The sequence below is a fragment of the Phaenicophaeus curvirostris genome, chromosome 4, assembly GCF_032191515.1.
Source record: "Phaenicophaeus curvirostris isolate KB17595 chromosome 4, BPBGC_Pcur_1.0, whole genome shotgun sequence".
In the NCBI taxonomy this organism is placed as follows: Eukaryota; Metazoa; Chordata; class Aves; order Cuculiformes; family Cuculidae; genus Phaenicophaeus; species Phaenicophaeus curvirostris.
This window is the reverse complement of record NC_091395.1, coordinates 44,298,815-44,323,367: the sequence shown is the minus strand read 5'-3', so window position 1 is coordinate 44,323,367 and position 24,553 is coordinate 44,298,815. Positions and strand designations below refer to the sequence as shown.

At 37.5% G+C, this 24,553-nt stretch overlaps 2 protein-coding genes across 4 annotated transcripts in view; one reads left to right on the top strand and one right to left on the bottom strand.

Annotated features, from left to right (window-relative positions):
• The window catches only part of CENPU (centromere protein U), a 13,616-nt gene extending 6,117 nt beyond the window's left edge, over positions 1-7,499 (top strand). The window contains exons 7-13 of one of the 2 annotated variants that reach the window (XM_069855922.1): positions 698-770; positions 1,829-1,946; positions 2,341-2,419; positions 3,379-3,426; positions 4,738-4,799; positions 6,042-6,198; positions 6,906-7,499. In XM_069855922.1, coding sequence (XP_069712023.1) covers positions 698-770; positions 1,829-1,946; positions 2,341-2,419; positions 3,379-3,426; positions 4,738-4,799; positions 6,042-6,198; positions 6,906-7,088 — 720 coding nt within the window. In that variant the 3' untranslated portion in view covers positions 7,089-7,499. The remainder of the gene's footprint in view (positions 1-697; positions 771-1,828; positions 1,947-2,340; positions 2,420-3,378; positions 3,427-4,737; positions 4,800-6,041; positions 6,199-6,905) is intronic. The other variant, XM_069855923.1, reaches the window with a different exon arrangement.
• Positions 7,369-24,553, bottom strand: PRIMPOL (primase and DNA directed polymerase). Of its 2 annotated transcripts, none has more exons than XM_069855914.1 (13): positions 24,534-24,553; positions 20,584-20,768; positions 20,068-20,159; positions 19,200-19,341; positions 17,371-17,518; positions 14,614-14,904; positions 12,779-12,941; positions 11,399-11,496; positions 10,916-11,002; positions 10,733-10,841; positions 9,202-9,284; positions 9,072-9,118; positions 7,369-8,078 (listed from the first exon to the last, which is right to left on the bottom strand). In XM_069855914.1, exons 2-13 carry the CDS (start codon positions 20,761-20,763, stop codon positions 7,773-7,775), a joined length of 1,746 nt encoding a protein of 581 aa, XP_069712015.1. In that variant the 5' UTR covers positions 20,764-20,768; positions 24,534-24,553; the 3' UTR covers positions 7,369-7,772. The 2 variants fall into 2 exon arrangements, with proteins under 2 accessions (XP_069712015.1, XP_069712016.1); XM_069855915.1 differs by lacking the exon at positions 24,534-24,553 and adding an exon at positions 22,081-22,099.

Below are 24,553 nucleotides of genomic sequence, written 5' to 3'. Positions count from 1 at the left end.
AAAATTTGAGTATATATTGGAATTAGACAAGACTCACTCAATTTTGAATGAGTGTTTTTCCACACTTAGACTGCAATTAATGTAAAACGCTCGGCCCACTTAGCTTCCAGGTATACAGAGGAAGAGTTAACCATCTGCCGACTTGAGAAAGTGGGCCTGTGATAAAAGCAGCTGTGCAGAGGTTTGCATAAAAGGTTTTTAGGTATATAAATTTATCAGAATTGGTGAAAATTGTGCTGTAAAATTCAGTACAGAGTGTTAGTCTTTCATCAGTAAACCGCATGCATGCAGCACTGTTGTAGAATTACTGTAGGTATCACAAACTGTTCAAAGTAGAGAAAGAATTGGGACAAAATGCAGTTGAAAAGGAAGCTCAGGAGGCGCTGCTGGTCAGAGAACTGTTAATATTGAGTGATGATTATGCTGAACTGAGAGGCTGTATGCTCCTTAAGACATTCCTGCTGCTGCACAGCCAGTGGCAGACATCAGTCTGTCAGCACAGTCAGGCAGCTGCTGCCCCTCAGCAGTGAGATTGCTCTGTGGTGATTGTGGCAAAATAAACCTCAGTAAATGTTACTGATGTTTCATTTGTGAAAAGGTGAAACACTGTGTGTGTTCTGCCTAATTGCTGTTTCTCAGAATTTTGAATAAGTGAACGTAGGGTTTTTTTGAACTTAATCTGTTTTTTATATCACAGAAGGCTCTGAACACTACTCAATTCCAGGCAAAAAAGAAGCGGCCTTTAGAGATCAGCGCATCAAATCCTTGTGGTAAAACAGACCTTTGAAAACTCCTGTATAGCTTTTCCTCATTTAAGATGAATGCTTTTCCATAACTTGGTGGTATTTGCTTCTGGTGCGTGGCAACATACTGCTTCTAGAAATGGGATGGTTTTGTTTAAGTTTTGGTCTGGACACTCCTCAGCAATGGTTAAATTATGGGACTAGTGTGTCACACAGCTCTGACTCCCTTGGTTTGCATCCCTGGCCTTGTCTGTTATTCCCCTGAAGGAGTAAAGGATAGGTGCTTGTTACCTCCAGCATGCAGCCTGGTTACCCTTGGAACAAAGCTTGGGTATGAGGCTGTGAGACACTCAGCTTATCCCTTGGTCTGGAAACCTGGAGCACCAGCTGTGGGGCAGAGCTTGCCGTGCCCTGGACTTACCAGCAAAAGCAGAGCAGTTCATATAAAGACCTTTGACACAGGGAGCTTCAAGACAGTGGCATTTTTCGATAAACTGTTTCTCAGGTGTCATCTTGCTTCCTTGGAATGGTACCCCACTACATTCAAGTACTAGATTTACGTGCGGGAGTGTGAGAAGAGCTATGGTTTAACCTCTTGTGGCATTAGTTAATAATACTATTGAAAAGTTTGAAGAAACATATTTGTATAGGTTTGTTGGGGTTTTTTTTAAGCATATACAGTATTAATACAATATGTATACAAATATTATATGACAACTCATGATTCCTTGAGTAATGCAGGTTGCCCAGACTCATGCTAATAGTTTTGACAGCACAAACAGCTGTATCTGCAGTACACTGTATAATCAGTTATTGTAATAACATGTTCCTGGATTGTTTGGAATTATGAAAGATAAGAAATATAGCATATGTAAGTTATCACCCAAATTCAGAAATGTTCCTGGATGAGTCTACCGTAGTTGCTCAGCCAGATGAAATGATTCATACTTCCCTCTTCTCAAGTTTCATGTTAAAATGTTTATAACTTTTATTTGATTATTTTAATGGTGGGCACAATATCTTTGCTATTATTTTAGAACATGTACCTAAATTGTACAATGCTTATGCTTTTCCTGTTCTTTCAGTGGATGAGCTGTGTTCTGTACAAGTTTGGTGTCCCAAAGACCTGAAAAGATCTCCCAGAGATATTACAGAACTGGATATTGTTCTGGCTGAATTTGAGAAGATAGCAGCAAATTACAGGTAAATAGTCTGCTTTCCTATGGATGAATACTCAAAGTTTTAAAAATAAATTGCCTGTGTGTTTGCTAATGGGTTGTCCTTTAGGGAATGCAGTGTTGTACAGTTACATTATTTGAGTGCTTATTAGGTTTCTATGATACAAATATGTTTGGTATGTGATATTGAGGTGATCTCCAGGAACTTGATATTCTTCCGAACGTAAGAACAAGACACCTCAGCTGATGTTTTCCAGTGTGGCAATTAAAGTATTACTAGTACCTGAAAGATCCGCAGTTGCCTGTCCTACTAGCTGTTTAACATTGGGCTTTATTCATTACTCAAATTAATGTTTTTGGATTAAATTCCTCCTTTACTAAACCAAATGGGTTGTATTTTTCCCCTCTGACTTCTCCAGACAAAGGATAGACTCAAATATTTGCAGAAAAGCTATCGATGGCTTCTGTTCTGCTTTCAAAGACCAAATCACCACTCTTGTAAGTACACCATAAATAAAATTATTTTTGCAGTACTGATTATAGAGCTGTATATTACATTGTAGTCAAAATGCCTGTGGTTTTATATTGTCCTTTACAATTTAATTTTATGATGCTTTAAATTTCCTAACCTTTTGTCAGGATAAACAATATAAAAACAGTATGTTGTGTGCAGCCTTTGTGCTGGCTTTCATGACAGTTTTCTTTAGACACAACACTGCTGTCATGCAAGTACATTGCAAAACTGACAGCTTTTTAGAATAGGGAAACATTAATATTTGTCATACTGAAAGCATTATGTAGTACAACTGGAGAATCGCATAATTTGAATGAGCAAATAGTTATGTCAAACACTTCTAAAATCTCACAGACTAGAGTTTTAAGAGGTATGATTTAATCTTTATTCTGCCTTTCAGTGACTCTGGTGTAAAGGCCTAAGGTCTCTAACATAGGTCAGAGAAAATCATCCTTTTTTAATTAACAGTTTGAACCCAACTGTAAAAAGCTTATTAGCTTGGAAGACTTAAGATTTCTTCTTACTGATTAGAACTGGTAAAATAAACTGAGAACTTTGTAGGATTGTGGTAACTATAATGGATAAATACTAGAACTATAGTTCTAAGTGATTTATTAGAACTGAGCAGATTTTTAAGTGGCTAGAATTATACATTTTTTATAAAGTTACAGAAAAATTAAGCTAGGTAGTATTATACTGATTGGTACAAGGAGTATTACTTGCACTAATGAGTGCAACATGACTAATGGTCTATGCCTGGTATGAGGAGAGAGGAAAGAATTGATACCCAACTGAAAAATTTGTTATCTTCCTTTGAACCAGTGTTGGTTTGCATTTAAATAGCTTCTTATGTTATTCCAAAGCAATTCTTGCAACCATGTTTTTAGGACAACAGCAATGAAATCAAGCTCCATAGTCATTCTGTGATTCTTTTCCTCTGTAGATAGTGGAAGCCCAGGAACTGAAAAATATGAAGAAAAAAACCACTAAGGTAAATACATATCCGAACAACATGCTGTCACTAGACTGTACAGCTGGCAGAAGTCGGCACTGAAACTTCAAGAAGTTGACTAAAAGAAATAGAATAATCCCCACGAAAAAGGTGTACTGCAGTAGAGGGCAGGGAACCACCAGAGACTGAGTGTTTTTGAAAGATCTGAAGAGACAGGATGGATTGCAGACTACACACACACTGCTATGCTGCTGTAAATAGAAGGAAAGCGTGTTAGGATATGTGGGTGTCTGTGTGTGTGAATTACCCATTTTTTTTACCCTTTATGAGCACTGATGGAGCCTCTGGAAAGCAAATTAATCTATAAAAAAATAAATGAATACAAAATCTAGAAGAGAGCAGCAAAACTAGTGACCTGTAAGGACAGAATTGGATTGTTTAGTTTAAAGGAGAGAAGTCTAAGGGATCTGCATTCCCTAAATACGTGCAAGATTTTTCTTTAGAGAAAGGTAGTTCCTCTGTTCATTCAGTGTGCAATAACTGAAAATACACACTCTGGGGAATGTTGACAGGAGGAAGCAGTGTAAGAGCAGAAAAATATTGCACTGGTTTCATCAGGAGAGGTGAATACCCTGCAGTAGATGTACTTAAGAGCAGGATAGGCACTGACTGCCAGAGGCTTTCTGCCCAGATTAACCTCTTCTGCAAGCTTTTCAATGACAAAACAGCTTTTAACAAGTCAATAGAAAGTTTATTCTCGGAGGTAGCAATTAATGTGCTAAAGTCTTGTTGATTCAATATGGTAAGCTACTCTGCATGTAAAATGAAAACTTTAATACACATCTAGTATCCACAACCACTCAGTTATCCTTATTTTGCCTCTTAGGTGTTTGTTTAAAATCAGATTTATGGCTGCTAAGTTTAGATTTATAATTAGTTGGTGTAACTGGATGTTGGATTAAAGAAAGCTTAATTATGCTTAGTTCCTTAGTTACGACAGTTGTATTGAAAGTATATTCATATTACTCTGTATTTTTCAAACAGAAACAAACAAACAGCTGCAAGATCATGTTTGAGTTTAGAATGTCACAAACTCCTTTTGTATGCTTGTAAATGCAGTGTTCCTTAAGAGAAATTTTGGATGGAGATGAGGGTTCAACACTTTAATATTCTTTAAAATGTCTAAAATATGAATTTGAAATACAGCAGTTTTTAAGGTTTGATATCTTGGAGTCACACACACAAAATCAGAAGCATAAAACCTCAAAAGAAAAAAAGTCAACGGTTCTTTGGTTTGCCTTTGAAGTTACAGAAGCCATCTCAAAGACTTGCCTCACTGTTTTTTTTCAGGTAATAACAGACATCAAAACAAAAAGGCAGCGACTGTTGCAACTCAGAGAAGAGCAAATGGGGTATGTTTTTAATGATGCACAATAGGAGCTGAAGAACTTGAGGAGTGTGGTATTTTCTAACTGAAGTGAAACTAATTTTTTTGTTCTTTTTTTTTTTGATGAAACTCTACTTCTGTTGCTTTCTGTTTTTACAAATGCTCAGGATAACTTCTTCTTTCCTTATTTCAGTTGCCTAGGTAGTCATTCTTACAAGTTCTCTTAGCTGACTGGTAACTGGGATGGTATTTCAGACCACATGTTCATAAAAAACCCACTAACTTTACACTTGGAATTGCAAAGGTTTTGAATCATAAATTTCCAAAGGCAATACAGAGCATTTTTTGGTTTTGAGGTCGGAGAATGTATTTCACCTCTGCAATTTGGCAGGGGGGCCTCTGGATACATGGTTTGCTTCCATTTCATGCGGCCACACAATTCCGCTCCTCTAACTTGGCATTAATGTTAAGTATCATTTAGATACACAACACAGAAATTATGTTCTTTAGAAGAGCCATTAGACTTCTCCAAATCCAGCTGATTACTAGTGACAAGCTTTATGCTGAAGGAACACATACCATACATGCTAAATCTCTAGGGAACCATGGGCTCAGAGCCACAAAGGCAGACTGAAAGCCCCTTCTGTTGGCCATGACATTCGTGTTTTCTTTGCAGAATTAAGGACAAACTTCACTCAAATAAATCATTCAAGACATCCATTAACAAGGACTTGAATTCCTGCATGGATTGAAAGCTGTCTTCATGGTTTTTTATTTGTTATGTTTTAATAATTTTAAGAAAGCTTTTCTGCTGCAACACTATTACGTGAAAACGGCTGCTGGCATTGAGTTTTTGCAGTGCTAATTTAACAGATCGAGCCCTTCATTTTACTTAGGCAGAAGTGTATCTAGTTTGTAGGTCCTGAGTATACTTCAACACCTACGCCTACAAGCAGGTCTGTGCAGATGCAGAGCACCAGGTACTTAAGAAACTTCACTTGAAAAACTTAAGTGCTTAAGAGAGAGTGGCCATGTTGTCAGACTCAAGAAGTAAGATGTGGAAAAGTTGGGGATTTGGGGGGGATGATTTGGAACCTTGCTCCTGTTTAAATAATAATGTGCTAACTGTTCTAATTAAGCAGTGCGTTATACTAACGTATGCTTTGTAATTGTGACCGAACTTTCCCATAAGTTTTCGTCAGAGAAAATATGTTCATAGTTACTTCTGAAACAAATATTCAAATATAGTCATAAAAGCCTTTTTCAGAGCTGAACCACAACTGATAAAACTGCAAAGGGAATATGCTGAGCTGCAAGAAAGGAAATCTTCCTTGAAGGAAGCGACTGAATTACTTACCAATTTAAAGGAGCTACAGCAAGACTGTTTGGATTACACAGAAGAAAATCCAAAAGAAAAAGTGGTAGTAAGTCCATATTTTGCATTTGTTTCTGAACTGTTCTGCATCAGCTTACACACACACACATCTTTCTTCCCTGGACTGAGCATCTCTGTTGATGTTTAACTTCTATTAAACATCAATATTTTGTTAACTCTCTTTATGAAACCAACCTGACAATCATTGGTGTAACTGTACTGCAGTATCTCACTTTTTTTTTTTTTGCCTCATGTTAGAAAATAAAATATTTGTTACCTTTTTGCCTATGTCCAGGCATTCAAAGGATATCAAAATGTAATGGTGCTCCTCAGGCCTAACCTTTCTGTAGAAACCGAAGAACGATTAATAGTGAGAAGCAAGTAATCAATTTCTTTTGTTATTGTTAAAAGTTAGGGAAAGCTCTGGTATTTCACATGTCTGTTCTGTAAGGCAGTTAATTAAAAAAAAACCACTGCTCGTATTTCATGACCAGATTAACCTCTCATGTACTCTTAGAACTCCCTCCACTTTCACCATGGCTTGTGACCTGGTGTGGAGTTTTACGTATGCAATGCTACGTGCCTGCCATGTGTAAGGGAACCGCTGCCATTTCAGAGGACTCCTGAATGTTGGCTGTTCTTCGCTTTTAAAAATCATTTGCACCAATTCAGACAGAGGAAAAAAGAAATACAGATAGAAGTGGTTTGTCCATCAGTTAAAAATGTTGCCTTGTCCTTTTGTTTCTTTAACAACAGTATGGAGCTTCCAGCCTACCTGCTCTTCTGGTGGAGTCACGGAGAATCCTAGGAGCAGAAAGACACTTTCAGAATATTAATAAAAAACTGGAAGAGGCTCTGGCTGTACAAAGAGGGAAGTTATCAAAGAAACATTATGTGGTTTTTAATAGACATTTTAACATTAGTTACAACAATTATTAGAATGGTCAGTGCTTAAAAGCTTAAGCACTGTTGCTTTATGTTGCTTCAGTGTTTAAGTAATTGACTTCTTTAATCAGATTGTATCTTTCTATTGTCAAAAAGTCTGCCTGAGAACTTACTTACTCAGAAGATCAGTGAAATTCATGAAACAGCAATTCCAGTTAAAGTAGTAAGACTCTTCTGTGCTCTACTAACAATGTTGGGCTATTAAAGTAATGTGATTTTGAAAGCAAAATATACTCTTAAAAGAGAACATAGAGGCTTTGGTTGAACTAGTCACAGATAAATCTTTTTATTAAATTTGTATTTAAAATAAATAATTTCCTCCCATTTCTGGAAGAAGTCTATTTTACTTGGCTTATCAGTAAAACTCGAACACACAACTAACTAACAAAATAGAAACTACACAGCCAGTGTTAAAAGTGCTAAACTTGGAGCAGCATTCATGACCGGTTTTCAGTCCAATACTCTTTAGCCCCCATGTAATCTTCCATCATCTCCCTGTGCTTGTTGAAGATCATCCACTTGTGAGCACCCTTGTTTCTTACTCAGCTCTTTGTCTTGCAGCTCTGGAAGTGCATTTTTAAACCGCATTGCAATATCTTTCACGGAAGGCATGCGACTCGCATGTTGTGTTAAAGCAGGTTTCATTGCTAGCGACCTGTTTGCCAGCCAACTCTGTGCTTAGCTGCCACCATTATTACAAGCATCCTGTTTCTTTAAAGCTTCCAAAAGAACTTCATCAGGAATTTCTTCCATGTCATGATTCAGACTGTCATTTGCCACTTCAGCTAGTTCCACATCTTCAGTAGCTTCTAGGAGAGAGGCATCATCACTTGCATTGTCCCACTCACTGTCTGACAACAGCAAGCCTTCAGACAAGTTTTTTTCCAGAGATGCAGAGCTTTTTGACAAGTTTGACACATTAGAATGTGGGTTTACTTTTTCTTCTGTGGTGTCTCTTTCATCCATTAGCACATACTCTTCTTCCTTTTAGAAACAAGAATGCTATTTATTCCATATGAAAATGGCCTTTTTAACTTTAACTGATCTGGAGGTCCAAAAGTTGTACTGTCACATGTGACAGATGCTATAGAGAGCTGGCCAATAAGACAGGTTTTCCAGCATATTAATTTATAGCCAAATTAACCTGTGGAAGCCTATTTTAATAGGAATAGAAATTTGCTGTTTTCCTAGCAAACTACAAGTAGTCTGTTGCATACAGCTTCTTAAAATAATACAAGGTCAACAGTAATTTTAGTGTGTTTAAAGAAAGTGACAGGATCTGAAAACGCATTTAAATTACACTGTCAAATCACCCTGACAGCTATTGATGATTTGCTTAAGTAGAGCTTAACGTGCCATTCTGCAGTATGAAATTTAGAAGTATAAAGTGTTAATTTAAAAGTTGCAAAACAGGCCAACTTCTATTGCCTACTCAGTGCAAAAACTAGTATATTCAGGACTCAGAATCTAGGTGCAGTATCAACTCAGTTTAAATATTCTACCTGTGTGGGTAAACAGCTGCTTTAAAACACTAAAATGGAGTTAAGTGAACCTCAATTTCAAGGGTCACTGACTTAAATTTGACTGACTTGAGTGTTCCAGAAGCGCTTCTATTTTAGGTGGCCTAAAAGCAGAGCTTAACTTGGGCAGTTTTGCCATTCTGCACCTGCAGTGGTCTTGTGGTTTTATGCGCTGGGAGCTGCTGTTCAGACCAAAACAGAAGATAATCATTAGTCTCAGGTGAAGTTAGGCTATTCCAGTAACTTAGCTTTATCTGTTCTTGTGTTAGATCTGCTGCTTGAGAACTTAAAAATTAATATATGGAGCTACCACAGCCCCACAGCTGCTGTGGGGAGTTATTCTATACAAGTGTAATTACTGCATGGAGCTCAACAGATCACGTTAGTGGGGATTTTCAATGACTCCCAGAAGCTTTACCTACAAGAACTTCAGCTTATTGATAGGGTAGAAACATACCTCATTGAAAAGAGACGGGAGACATATCCTAGGTGGTAATGGAAAACCTAAATCAAATATACTGCATTAATTAAAGTTAACATTCCAAAAGGTATTAAACATAATTGCTTTGAAATCACAGAAAACATACTTTGTGATTTAAAGTTTTGTTCTCTGCAGACTGGATCGTGACACTTCTGATACCAGACTTCCTTCTTTAGATCTACCAGAATCCTAAGAAAAAAATAATTTAGTTTTTAGTAACAGTACACAGATTAAGTGAATAAGAACAGTAGGAAACAGTAGTGCTCTCTACAACTACCTGAAAGGACGTTGTAGAGAGGAGGGTGCTGGCCTCTTCTCCCAAGTGACAGGGGACAGGACAAGAGGGAATGGCCTCAAGCTCCGCCAGGGGAGGTTTAGGCTAGACGTTAGGAAAAAATTCTTTACAGAAAGGGTCACTGGGCACTGGAACAGGCTGCCCAGGGAGGTAGTTGAGTCACCTTCCCTGGAGGTGTTTAAGGCACGGGTGGACGAGGTGCTGAGGGATATGGTTTAGTGTTTGGTAGGAACGGTTGGACTCGGTGATCCGGTGGGTCTCTTCCAACCTGGTTATTCTGTGATTCTGTGATTCTGTGAAACTATGACACTAAAAGAATAGGTTTTGTTCATACCCATCTATGGATATTGCTTTCATACTCTGACATACTTATTACATGCTTGTTTTGTACAGGCTCATTATTTTTTCAATAAACTTCAGGCTTCTCAAGTTAAAAATATATTTCTTTTAAGACTGACATTCAAAAGTGAAATGGTGACTAAATCATCACATTACGCTTGGAATAAAAAGTCATTAAAGTAAGATTAGTTTGTGGGACCTAACTGTAAGGTGTAAGATTTTGTTGCTGCTGTTGCTCCTACAGATAATTTCGTTATAAAGGCCAGATAAAATCACTATTTCCTGGCAACTGATTTGATAACCCAGATTTTTCAGCTGTGCTTTAGAAACACCAAGTGTATCTGGCCTAATGTCTGGGCAGGCAGGCTCTACCCGTATTTCTCAAAACCACATTCCTTATCTTTCAGTTATTTTAAATGTTATGTAGAATTATGTTTAAGTGATAATATTTCTACTAATTACATACTGCAATTCTAATGTCATCTAAAAACCTGACTTTTCAACACCTATTTTGCTAAAATAACGAGAAGTCAGAGTCCTTGTAGAGTCACTGGCAAAACTTCTTGACTACAAGTGGTAGCAGGAGTTTCCTTTGTTGTTTTAGTAACATAAGAACAGAACTTAAGATGTACTGTAAATGAATTTAAAAGTGGTCTGTTTTCTTTATCTTATTTCTGGTTGTTCAGCTTCCTGGCTAAGCATCATCAAAGCACAGTGCCACTTACTACGTTTCACATACTCCAATTTGTATGTTATTATCTTTAGGCACATATTTTAAATAGCATGAAGATTATTTCATAGAAATATCAGAAGTACAAGTTCTGTTATCACAAAGTTAACTATTGGAAGGTTTTTAAGTAAAAAAAGGGTTGTATCCCCACAGAGAGTAGAAATTATAACAGGTGCTGATTCTATCCATGAGAGTTTTCAGACTATTTATATAATAAGAGTTGAGCAGGAAAATAAATAAAGCTGGCTTAAAGTGAATAGTTAAAGAACGTACATTATGTTGTTACTTCTGTGAGCTCTTCCAATATTTTCACACCAACGGTAACCAAAAATATCATATACAAGTATTTCTTCAAGAGAGAAATAATTCCATTGTCTTATTCCTGGGGGAAAAAAATTAATTCTTTAAAAATACTGCTGGAGAACACTCACTTGTAAATAGTAAAGCAATCTTTACCTCCTTGCACCCCATCCTTATTAACCAAAGAACGAACAAAAGAATCGATTTCTGGATATGGTGACTCCTGATAACCTTCCATGGAATCTGTTAAAACAAAGGCCATGTGCACATACCATTACTGGTTTTGTCGTGGTAATATGCGACGCTGTTATAAGTTATATAGACTTCAAACAGAAAATCTACAGGAATCACACCAAATCCTTAAATAAACCCAGGGATAAATCCACTACTAAATTTCCTACAGATCTTTAAGCCACTACCCACCCCGTCCCCAGCAAGGTACAGAGGGAACTGGGACAAAGTGTGACAGCTATGGGAGCAGGAGGGGAAGGTAAGGGGCATTCAAGCACTGCAGAGCATCCTTCGGTACAGCTGTACTCTGCTTCCTGCAGAAAGCAGGCAGAAGAAAAGCCCTTGTCAAGGTTATCAGGTGTGTAATTCACAATACATCTGATTTAAGTAGAAAAGGCTTTGAGGTACCTCTCCTGCCTCTGGTAGTTTTTCTGTTTAAAAAGGCAGGCATTGTTCTCTCCTCCTCTGAAAGGCCAGATGACAGAACTTTTGTGTCATCCCTTGTGCTGCAGAAAAGAGAGAATACAAAGGAAAATGTGATACTTGCAGCGTAGCACAGTAAGCTATAACATACTGTAACATAACCCAGCATGGTCCTGGGCAGCCGGCTCTGCGTGGCCCTGCTTGAGAGCAGGGGGGACTTGGAACAGATGAGCTCCAGCAGTCCCACCTAACCTCAGCCATCCTGTGACTCTGTGCTCCCTCTCACTGTCCCTGTGGCACTTTTTCTTCTTATTTTGATGGTTTCCTCTGACATACACCTGCAGAGGGCAGGGTTTCCTCCTCCAGAACAGAAAATTTAGTTCCTGGCAAAAATCCCAGTCATTTAAAGACTGCTGGTCCACACTCCTACAGGAGTATTTGCTCTGGATACAATATTTATGCATATGTACCCTTTGAAAGGTTTCAGGGCTTTTCCCTCTCTACAACGAGCTGCTTTTCCTTGCTCTGCTACTAGCTGGAAGCCAGATGATCACAAGACTAAATTCAACAGAGCAGAAGTTCTTATCCATATTTATGACAGACTCAGGTGATACCTGTGATCTGAACACACAACACGATTTGTGCTACAGGGCCACTGGCATCCACTCAGACTAATGAACATGTCAGGATATAAAAACTGAAGTCACAACCAATACGTGCGTTAAATAAAAATATTACACATAATAGTCTACAGATGGCGGTACCATTTTAACCTTTCTGCTGCCATAACAATTAGGATCATCTTAAGATGCAGTTGGTACAGGACAAGATATATCAGAGGTTTAGATTAGATACAGAAAACTTGATTAGTTTATATACCAGTATCCAGCCTCAGGATGTGCCTGTACCAAATGGGAAATCTGGCATGCAATACAATAGACCTTTCTATATTTCTATCATAATTCAGAAAATATTTAGACTGTGTATTTAACTGACTGGAAATCTATAATTTTTCCTTTAAGAACTATACAGAATCCAACCAAACTTTGTAATGGTTACGTTTCAGCATGGAGAAATGAGAGCACAGAGAAATGTGGCACCACTCAAAAGCTGGACCACATGTTCTGTCTTCTTTAAACATTTGAAGGTAGGTTAAAAATAAAAGAAAAAAGGGGGGGTTCCAAGACATGTTTTCTTTAAAACCCAGAAATTCTACTGGAAACTCCTATATTATTACACTGTAATAATGTTCATGGAATAGCTGCCCATTGACAGTAATTTGTAACTGTGGCAGGAGATAAATCTTTAAAATCACTAAACAAGTATTTAAAAATATTTTAAATTCCACCAGAATTAATCAATTACCTGATGTTGCAGATCAAAGAGGAAAGAAAATATGCTTCTTCCAATGAAACTTTCTCTTCACAGTTAGGGACAAACTGATTATCCTCTGCTATCTTCAGAATCACATTTTTTCCTGCTTTTGATGATTTATACATCCGGAAATTTCTATTCTTTGTATAAACTCCTACAGGAAAATAAATATTTCTTAATATAAGAATGGTGGCCAGGTTTTCAGCTACTTAGTACTTGTAAATTGAAGAGTTTTCCTTGAGCCCAGCTAAGGGTCTAAGGAATGGATGGAAACAGGTTCCTGACTTCGGCTCACTTCCCATAGAAGAAATGCAACAAAGCAAGATCATGCACATCTTTGTTATTGAAGAATTAAGACAAACACTCAGCACCTCAACAGAGGCATTTTAAATCATTCTGATGTTATCACTGCTAAAAGTTTCCCTTCAGTGTAAGAAATTGGTGCTTTCACACTTTGGGAAACACAACTGAGCATAAAAAGCTGCACAACTATTTTAACCAGGAGGGACTTAATAGTCCTGAAACTCTGTGGACCAGACACAGAAGCATGAATCAGGAAACCTTAATTCCAATCTCAAGAACAAGCAACAAAAAAATAAACAGGTATCTTAAACACTCCCTAATCTGCCTAAGAATTTATTGAGGAGGTGGGTGCTTTATTTGTGGGTCGTACTTAATTTTCATGAAGATAAAAGAACTTAAAGAACTCAAAAAGAACATCACATCACTTTCTAGCACTGCAGCCTCATGACGTAATTCAGTATTCCAGCTATTTTAGTTTCACCTTAGCTTTCCCCCTTTGAAGTAATGTGTGTAACACAAATATTGAAGGTTTTTAATTTTGGGGGACTGATGTCAAATACTTAAAAGGTGACACGGTAAACAATTAGTTTTTCTTTCATGTCCATTCACAAATATGCTTGAAGGAATTCAGAACAGTAGGTACGAAGGAATCCTTCTGAATCAGTAATGGAGAAACCTTCTATAGGGCCAGTTCTGGGATTACATTTAAACAAGACAGACTGAACAGGCCAGCAATAAAAGTGATCCCAAATTCAACTTTGAAGGAGTGGGGGTTGTTCAGTGAAGTTTGAGAAAACAACATGATGAACAGGGCTGTACAAAAGCATTCTGAGCTATTTGCATTTCACTGAGATAGGGCAATAAGCAGAGAAACCAGATATGGGGATGGTAAGGGTGGAACCTTCAAACTTCAGTTTGATTATGGGTGTTACAATCCTGGAGATTATAAACATTTTAATACCATGAACAGGCTAATCACAACTGGGGCATGAAGTGCCCAACCCAAAATTTCTACTATTCTGTCATTAAAACCTAACAACTGCCATTCCAAATGGGAAAAAGGCTCAATCCAGACATAGAGAACAATACAGAAGGCCGCACCTGTAAGACTTGTTCCATAATTAAGCAACTTCTAATTGAACTGAGATGACAGAAATGCAATCTATATAAAAATAAATGCATATACTAATAAATAAATATATACTATCCTCTATAAATATATCTATAAATAATAAATACTACTCTCTTTTTAATCCAAACAGAATCACTTAAGCCCTTAGGAACAAAATTAATAACAGAGTCTTTTGTAGCAAGAGTTTCTTCAAAGTTTAGAACAAAATAATTTGACATAGCAATATAAGTTCCATGGACCAAGAATTTAAGGCTCCTTTTAAGTACAGCATGTATTGTATTTGGGTTAAATTCTGACACTGTTGTTCTTATTGTCTGTAATCAAAAGGAATATCTCCCTTCTTAAACTTTGTAACATCGCAAATCAGTTTAAATGCACTTCTTATATTTACCTAGATCCACAAAAAGTTGCTTGGCTCCTTCTTTATCCTTTACTATTAGAAAGGAAAAATCTGAATTTTCTCCCTGTTGTGTTGTTTCCACATCCTTTGCTTGGCAAGCAGTGACTGACCAGCCTTTGGAAGCATCTTCGGCTTCTATGAGGTTTGTAAGAGAACCATCTAATCCAACTGCTTCTGCAGAACATGGGAAAACACAGCCTGCTCCTTCTTCTGGAATCACAACAGCTGCTTTAATCTCCATTAACTGTAGGGCAGGCTGCAAAATGGTTCTCACAAAGTTACCTTAAGAACAAACAAAAAAAAACCCAAAAGCTCATAATGTCACTTAGGAGTCCAGAACGAACTTAGTTGTTCCTGCGCAAACATTTTTCAAAACAGCCAAGATGGAAGTGGTTATAGTCTGGGTTCCCCAGAAAGAAATTACTTTATGAAGTTGTCTGCATTTTTAGTCACTTACTTCAGCGTAGTATTTTGGACAAAGTACAAAGCTAATATGCTTTAAGGCAGATTTGTGAAGCAGGTTACTATAATACATTAATGAATACAGGGTGTAATGTTAGGGGCAAAATGCATGAATTTAACACTGACATTTACATATCTCAATTATAAAAAAATGAATTTTTACTGCGACTTCAACAACCCGTTGAAAAGACAAAGGCAGAACATTAGTACACGATCTGTAAATATATTTTAAGTCCGACAGCAAACATGTCAAAGTTGCATCACGGTGGAGATGCAGAACACTGAACTAATGGACTAGAACAAACAGTTCAAGCTTCCACTGAAAGAACTGACTAATGTAATTTAGTTATCAAGATCACAGGCTAAAATTACTGTCATACCAAATAATTTGTCAACTATGTGTTACTTAAGAGTTTTATAATAGCAATGGAGTTAAAGACCATACTTTTAAACTAAAAATTGCAGTAATTCCATTTAAGTCTTGGGGGTTTTTAGCTGTTACCACAGTGTCACATACAAAATAGCAGCTCTTTGTCATGCTTGAGGCTGGCAGCCAGTATTATAAGCATTTGCTTGTAAGTCTGACAATCTGCCTAGCTTGCCATGTGAGCTACTCCTCAAAAAGAATAAGGACACAGATTCTACTACTCCTACGAATGAGAAATAGGAGGTTTAATGTTAAAAAAAACAACCTGATTCTGAGAAATCCTGTGGCCTCTTTGTATCAGAGTAAGGATCTAAATGTTGGCCTGAGGTGATGCACGTGCATATATTAAAAATATCTGGGGAAAAAAATCTGTACATGGACACAGGCCTATCCCCTGCTAGGATATACACAGTGCACAGTAAGAAGCTACTTAAAAAGCACAGGTGGCATGAAAAAAAAAGGACAAAATTCAGTATAAGCTTTACTCAAGACCAGAATGAGAGATGGTGCGGAGCTAGAAAAAGAGGTAAGAGTGAGAAACGAAAAGGAAGATTGGGCATAAAGACTACCAGACAGATTGTGGCCAGAATAGAATCACAGAATCATAGCATAGTTTGGGTTGGAAGGGACCTTAAAGACCATCCAGTTCCAACCCCCCTGCGATGGGCAGGGACACTAAAAGTGGGAACCTGAGCATGACCTAAATTACCAGTTCTTCCTATTCTGCTGCCAGTGGAAACCTCATAACAAAGCACATAATGTCTTTCTGATACATGTAATTCTGCTGTTGTTGTCACAGTTCCTCCTGAACACAAACAGCAAAGCTAAATGTCACAAATCTAAATTTCATCCCTTCTAATAACCCATGAGGTTATTAACATGGTACACTCAAACAGCATTTCTGCTTCCTCTCCCTTACCATAGTTGTTCATTTGTAACAAAGGTTACAAGATCAAACACTCGGACACTAGGAAATCATAAAAACAAGGCTGCAGGTGCAATAACCCAAGCTTCCACATTTGTAGGTTGATACAAATTTTAATTCCACCACTGGGCAAGCTGTTTTCCATCAGTTCCTGCTTCACTCAGACAAAACTGAGGTGACATTCTACTGCACCCTCATTGTTCAACGTATGCCTATAAACTTGCTTTACTGCACATCATACAGAATACATCTACAAGAAGAAGAAATTAAGAATTTCCAGATTCACTTTTCTTAATGCTCACCACTAGCACCTTAGTGCTTCATAAACAGTATTTTAAAAGTATGTTCAAAATATTCCTGTGAAGTTAGGAGCTATTATTATACTGATTTTAAAACTGGAGTCACTTGAACTGGCAATTCTATGTGTTGGAGTTACCATATCCCATGAAATTTCAACTTATATCAACAATGAAAATTGTTTTCGCCTTTCTCTTAATCATGTTTATGCGTAGCTGGCTTGAAACCATCTCCAACCTGCCTTTCTGACCCTGTGCGGAGCACAAATCAACTGTACTTAGAGCCAATAATCTGATCTTCAATTGTTAAGACTGAAATTAACCTGAAAATTAAGAAGTCATAATCATACTGTAAAGCCAGTCTTGCCAGCAGTTTATTTAAATTAAACATACAAGCACAAAAAAGTTACATTTTTGCAAACATAAATCCTAATCCTAGAAAAAGTAAGTAGGATATGAGCAGAGAAATAATGAGGCTTAACGAAAAAGAAACAGAATGAAAAAGATATTTAATTTCTGCTGGGAATACATGTTTTCTTCCACATATAATTCTATTAAAATAAATATTGAAATGTGAGATAGTACTGTACAAAGTCAAAACTTCACCTTTTATTTCTAGGAGAAAAGAATGCACTTACCAACATGGATATTATCCTTAAATACAGTATTTTGGGGCAGAAATATTAAGTGTCGACTAAATTTTTCATCCGTACTGGAATCTAAATTCAATACATCTTTGGCTGAACAGTTTACATCATACAGCTCTTTCAATTTTTGGCAGACAAGCTGAAATTATAGACATCAATTAACCACTATTAAAAGTGCTAGAGAAAATAGCTTATCTATAAAATCTAACACAAACACAGATTCTACTTATTTTTTAATTTTTTTTAATTTCATTTTGAGCATACAAATAATTTAAATCAAACTAAATCATAACATAGCAAATTTCAACCAAATTTGACATAAACTGTATTACCTGAAATAAGCAAATCACTGAATACACTAACTGCAGATTTTCAGGTCAAAGTCTAATTTAGTGGCTTTATCTTGAGTGGCACCTACAGGAAAGCTGGGGAGGGGCTCTTTATCAGGGAGTGCAGTGACAGGATGACAGATAACAGTTTTAAGCTGAAAGAGGGTACGTTTAGATTAGCTATTAGGAAGAAATTTTATACTGTGAGAGTGGTGAAGCACTGGCACAGGTTGCTCAGAGAAGTCATGGAAGCTCCATCCCTGGAGGTGTTCAAGACCAGGTTGGATGGGGCTTTGAGCAACCTGATCCAGTCAGACATGGCAGGGGAGTTAGAACTGGATGCTCTTTAAGGTCCCTTCCAACCCAAACCATTCTATCACCTGTTTTTTAACACCACAAAGCAGTTCACACCCACAGTAACAATGCTTGCAATGCAGGCTTACTTGCATCATGATTGAAAGGGTTGGTATGCTAATTCACTGATACAACTTAGCTAATTAATTGGTATGACCCAATGAAAAATAAGCAGAAAACAGAAGACATCTGGTTCTAAAATAACTCTAACACCCTAAAAAGCTTAAATAAGCTAAGCCTGTGATTAGTCATGTTTAGGACTGGGACTCAGAACGTAAAGGTCTGAAAACTTAGGATTTTAGCATCTCAGATCCTCCCCCCCCCAGCAAATCCAAGGTTCTCTTCTTAACCTGGGGATCAGAACTGATCTGCAATGGAGTAAATGCCTCCAGATTCTGTGTCGATAAAGTTTTTTTCATAAAGGAACTACTTCAGTCATGTTTTGTTTTGTTGTTTTCTAGGTAGGGAAATGTAAACACCAGTAGTCTCACAAATAAATGGCCACTCACAAAGAGATTTTATTGCAACAGAAGATACTCTTCTAAAGCCTGCTTTATTTTCACCTCCACCATATTGAATTTGCGGTGGAGCTTATTTTCCAACTGAAAATTTGCAGTAAAATGGAAATTTGCACAATTTTATAAAATTGATAACTGGCAAAGGTATTTAATTTTAGGTACTAAATTGATAAATGCAGTCACCTGATGTTCTCTACATCATCATTTAATTCAATTATAATGAACTCCCACCCAAAGACACCTAAAATCAGTAAGGATTTATCTAAGCAGAACTGAGTAACAGCTATTTTTTAGAGTTAGTTGCCACTTTCATTGATGCTGCTCTGAAAAATACCTAAATACTCCTTTAGCTTTACAGCTTTGAAGTGGCAGACCGGATAAACCAATCTGCAAACACAAACATCATATCAGTAAACACAAGCCTTCCAATAACCATCATTCCCCATTTTCCCCTTTCATTTAAAGGAGAGAACTTTGGCTTTAATTAAAACAGTACTTTTTACTTCATTAAATATAACCACTAGTTCTACAATTCTTTTTCATTTTACTACAGAATAATCAAGAATTAAAGCAACAACAAATTAATATCAATGTACAACATGACTTTGCTCCAGTTTACCTCAATTAACTTTGCAACCATATTCTTGCCATCTGCACCAGGATTTGCTGGTTTGTAGAATTCCAAATCAAAATAAAGTTTGCACACATGTTTTTCAGGAATTACTTCATAGCAATGCATAAGACTTGTTTTATAATTTTTGCTAAGGAAAACAAAAGCAAATCACAACCTTGAACAATAAATATACATTTCAGTTGCAAACAAGAATCCCACAAGTCCTAAATAGTCTTTTATTTTTCTATCAACTATCAACTATCCATATTAAAACAACAGCAACAGCCCTTTAAGGCTTTGAAAATTTTGATGCTAACTACATCATCAAGTATCAACAAAGATATCTGTCTGCCCTAGAGTTTAAGTTTGTGAAGTATTCTCCTCATCCCCCCCCCAAGTCTTACAACACATACTGCCAACTGAAATGCTGCTGAGAATTTAAGGAATGATGGAAACAAATACAAAACCACTAATTAGAAGCTGAACATTTATATTAATGCCCGTTTAAAATGGTGCATGACTAATCATAGAAATACATTTGTGTCATGTTGGTATGATCCTCCAAGGAAAGCTGACAGCGAAGGCAAATTTACTGCTGTAAGATTTAAGTTCAGTAGACGAGGTCCTTCATTTCCAGGAAATAACTCAAGAGAAAGTTGAAACCCACTATAGAAGAGATTGGTTTGTCCATATGAAGATTTTTTTCCCCACTACCAAGATCAAACATCAGGCCACCCACTACAGCTCCGTGCTAGCCAGAGCAGCAGATGGCTACTGGGGAGGGCTACCCACTAAGAGCTGTTACCAGATAAAGAGTAGATATAGCATGCTACTATCCTATAGTAATGCATAGGGTACCTTTTCAAATACTCACGTGTAATAAAACCAAAGCTCTTTGTACGTTGTCACAAGGTAAAACCTCTGTCCACTTTGTGTGTTATTTTCCAAGGCAAATACATGAACATCCTTTTAAATAAAAACATTGAAGTTTTGCGTTTATTTTGTCTCTGCCTCCTGTCTATCTCTTTTTCTTCCTCATTTTTTTGCTCTTCAGCTCTCACCACCTTTCCATTCTCCTGCCAACCTTAACAGCTCCTTTATCTTCAGAATGAACATATCTATCGCTACAATGTTAACAAAAATTACTTTCATTTTTAGAGGTTAACACCACATATCAATTTAATTGTTAGAACTAGTACTTAAAGCTACCACCAGAGCAGCATAAGCTTCTACAAAACAGACAAACAAAAAAAAACCCTTGCTGTTTCAGGACTGAGGGAGAAAATACCTTGCAATTTGATAAAGCCTTTACTGTCAACCAAGCTTTTAATTGAAGTTCAACCTTGGCAGTACCTAAAGAGCCGTGACATTCAACTAACAAATAATTTACCTCTTTGCAGGTTTTTACAAAACTGAAAGCGTCAGCCTGACGAAAAAATATTTTCCAAACAGAAGATGGCAGAAAGGGTTCAGACAGTTTTGGTCTATAAACTGGAGGAAGAGGATTTCTTTCATAGTAAGAAGCTAGTTCTTCCACTCTTTTCACTCTTTCTTCCCATTTTCTCTTCATTTGTCCTAAAGCAATTACAAATAGTCAAATCAGTATCAAATTCTGATAGTGAATCACTTTTAATATATCCTGTGCTCATGGGTGCTTTTGATTGCGGTTTTTTTTATTGCACCTTACGTAAAAATACTATTATTTCTGCTTTATGGTTGGAGAGACAAATTAAATAATTAATTTGTACGGGTAGTACAGCACTTCAGTTCCTGAGGAAAATTAAGATTTCAGTAACGCTAGCTCTTAGCTCTGTATCTCAAGGTAAAAGAATTGAAATCCAAAATGATGACTCCATTCTCTACTGGTGACCCTTGCTATCAATCTCTAATGCGCCTGCTTTAAAATCTCACCTGCAATTTTACGATAACAATCTTATCTCTTTTCAAGAAACAGCACGCCATGCAGTAGTGCTTGCTATCTTGCAACCTCATTTGTAATCAAACGCTACAAAGCAGTCTAAAGTGTAAACACACATTGCTATATGTGTCATCGCTTCTAAGTTTAATTAACTTTTTTTCCTGGGAAAATTCATTGCTCCTCTGAGCACCTGCAAATCAGTGAAAAGCACTGCTAAGAAACTGAAACAGAGGAAGAGGGGCAAGTAAAAAAATATTAAGACGCATCTCTTTGTTCAGTCCAGTACAGCCACTTACCAGCCCTGGTTCTCAAAATAACCTCCCAGTTGCAATGAAAGATAAAGAAGAAACTGACTATATGCAGAAGTATTCAAACCCTTCACAAGCTGGATCCACAAGTGAGTTTAAGTATTAAAATACACTCATGGACCCCGAAGACTAAATTTTAGATCCTCTGAATCCTCCTCCAAGTTTTCCACAGTAAAGGTCCCTGAATACCCACATTTCTGCCTACGGAACATCTAAGCCTGCCTGCGTTTTGATAGTTTATCGCCTATGTCAACTCTAAATACTATAATGTTCTCTTACAGGGCTTCGGCATATTATCTTCTGCAGACCTTGTCAGCTTCCTGACCTGTGAACTTCCTCTACTCAATTCCTTTCCTTCCAATTAATTTCTTCTTTGGGAACGAAAAATGCAGTTACAGACAGCAAACAGTGTTTCTCAGAAGTGCCAGCAGAACCTTCAGTTTCATTTTGATGCTGTTGGCTCTTTTGTACATTACTTGGGTGCAAAAGACATTCCTTACATCAGCACTTTCCCACAAGGTGCCATTTAAAAAAACGGATGCAAAGGACAATTCCCATAATTCTCTACTCATTTTAAACTTCCTTGTTCGATCAGGACACACTGCTGCAGAAACACAGCTAAGAGGACATCTGAACCCAGAAGGCGGCTGATGACGCTTACTTTAAACTGATATCCATCACTGTTCTTTTAGTCCAAACACTTCTGGGTTCTCAGCAGCCCAGCATGTGGGGTCTTTTCAAGGTAACTTCAGTTCCTGTATCAACTGCATCTAACAGAACATATCTATTTAAGGCACATACAATTTACACCTACAGACGAGGTGTAACTCCAGACTAACCTTCTGAGTTTGCTAGAAAATCTCCACTTCGCTGTCCTTTCTGCTGTCCCACCAGAAGTAAAGGGAGTAATTATTTTTATCTTACTTGCCCAAAAGAAATTTGTCACCAACACGTTTGGACATCTGTGACTTTGAATCAGCAGGATTCAGCATGAAGGCCCTGGGAAAAATTACTCCTGGGAGATGACTTAAAGAATGTGGTATTTTATTCCCCACATCTGATGAAAGACTATTTCTTTTTAGTAATGAGGACAGCAGATATCTTCTATTTTTATACCTTAGAAGGTTGGCTTTTTTTTTTTTAAAAAAAAACCGGACTCAGCATTTCAAAAATGGCAATTTTCTCCCTTGAGCCACAGGAGAAAGACAAACACATTATTTCAGTGTATCTGCCCCTACTTTTTGTTTAAAAAAAAGGCATACACAAAAGTCTGTAATGTTTATGAACAAAACACACTATCCACACCTGCTGAAAAACGTAGCTTAGACATGCAAATCAACTGCTGCTCAAAACAACCTGATTACATTGGTTTCCTGGCTGGCGTGTATCACGCAACGTAGCTCTATACCAGAATTCATGCTCCTCAACGACAATAAATGAGATTTCCTCTCAGCTACTGATTCAGCCTTAGAAGAACTCATTAACTGACCTTCTCCCTACTGCTACCTTTTTTAACGTTACCAAAAATGAGCTTAGTTATCCTTATGTCAAGCTGAACTGTGATGGACAAACTCCAACAAACTCCACTCATCTTTCCTCAGCAACAAGAAGCATTAAATTTCCACCTTGCACTCCCACCAGAAGTAGCTTCTACAGTTAAGATGTGAGGAATTTTATGAAAAATGTAGGATGTTATCCCTGGAAGTTTTCAAGGCCAGGTTGGATGGGGCCTAGAGCAGCCTGATTAGATGGGAGGTGTCCCTGCCCATGGCAGAGGGGCTGGAATTAAATGATCTTTCAGGTCCTTCCCAAGTCAACCATTCTATGATTCTGTCAGAATTAACTGATAAGTTTTACTGCAGCTGGTTTATTAATGCAGCTGGTATGCTTAATTATCTTGTCATATAAACCTGTGTCATATCAAGAGATAATATGCAGACAATCTCCAGACATGGATTAATAACCTGAAAGAATAAACACTCTCCTAGAGTTGTAAGAATTCACTGATATGCTTAATTGTCTTGTAAGACATACCTGTTTTAGGTCAAGACCTCTCTCAGGACTGTGCGAATTTACTGGTGTGTTTAATTGACTTGTGAGATGGAGTTGTCTTGAGTCAGGAGAGAACCCGAAGGGAGACTCCAGACATGGTTGGATAACCTAAAGAAAAATAAACATTCTTTAAGCACTTAAGACGGCTCTTTGTCTAATATTAGTACATACACACCTACTGCTTTTGTAAGATGGGATGCCTTTTTTTAGAAGGTGTGAGAAACACTCATTCACTGGTAAAGTATTGAAAAGGACAAAGTCTTCAAAGCAAATGCAACAATATTTTTATTTTACAATTCAGCGCTGAACTGGATGCCTTTCTAAAAAAAGGCATCCCATCTTACAAAAGCAGTAGATACATATACTAGTTTTAGACAAAGAACTGTGTAAATCCTCAAAGAACGTTAATTCTTTTTTTGATTATCCAGCCATGTCTGGAGACTCCCTTCAGGTTATCTCCTGACCTGAAACACCTACGTCTTACAAGACAACCAAGCATATCAATATGGTTCAGGCTTACAGGAACAGGCTGCCCAGGGAGGTGGTTGAGTCACCTTCCCTGGAGGTGTTTAAGGCACAGGTGGACAAGGTGCTAAGGGACATGGTTTAGTGTTTGATAGGAATGGTTGGACTCGATGATCCGGTGGGTCTCTTCCAACCTGGTGATTCTATGATTCTATGATTCTAATACATTCTTGTAGCCTTAAGGCAGGTTATCTCTTGACCTAAACCAGCTACACCTTACCAGAGATACTTATATGATGATATAATTAAACATACAAACCAGCTGCAGCAAAACTTATCAATTAATTCTCACAAAGGGCATCCAATTCAGCACTGAATTGTAAAATATTATTGCCTTAGCTTCGAAGACTTTGTCCTTTTCAATATTCTATCAGCGAATAAGCGCTTCTCGCAATTCTATGACATTAGACCTGGCGACAAGAAGCCAGAAAGAAGGCTGGTGCCTGTTGTGAGGAGATGGGAAACCGAGTTCCCGGTGTTGAACTCTGACTCCTGCTGCCGAAGGTCAACGTGGGAAGAAAAACGAAACCGACTGACCTGGGAGGTGAGGATGCGGC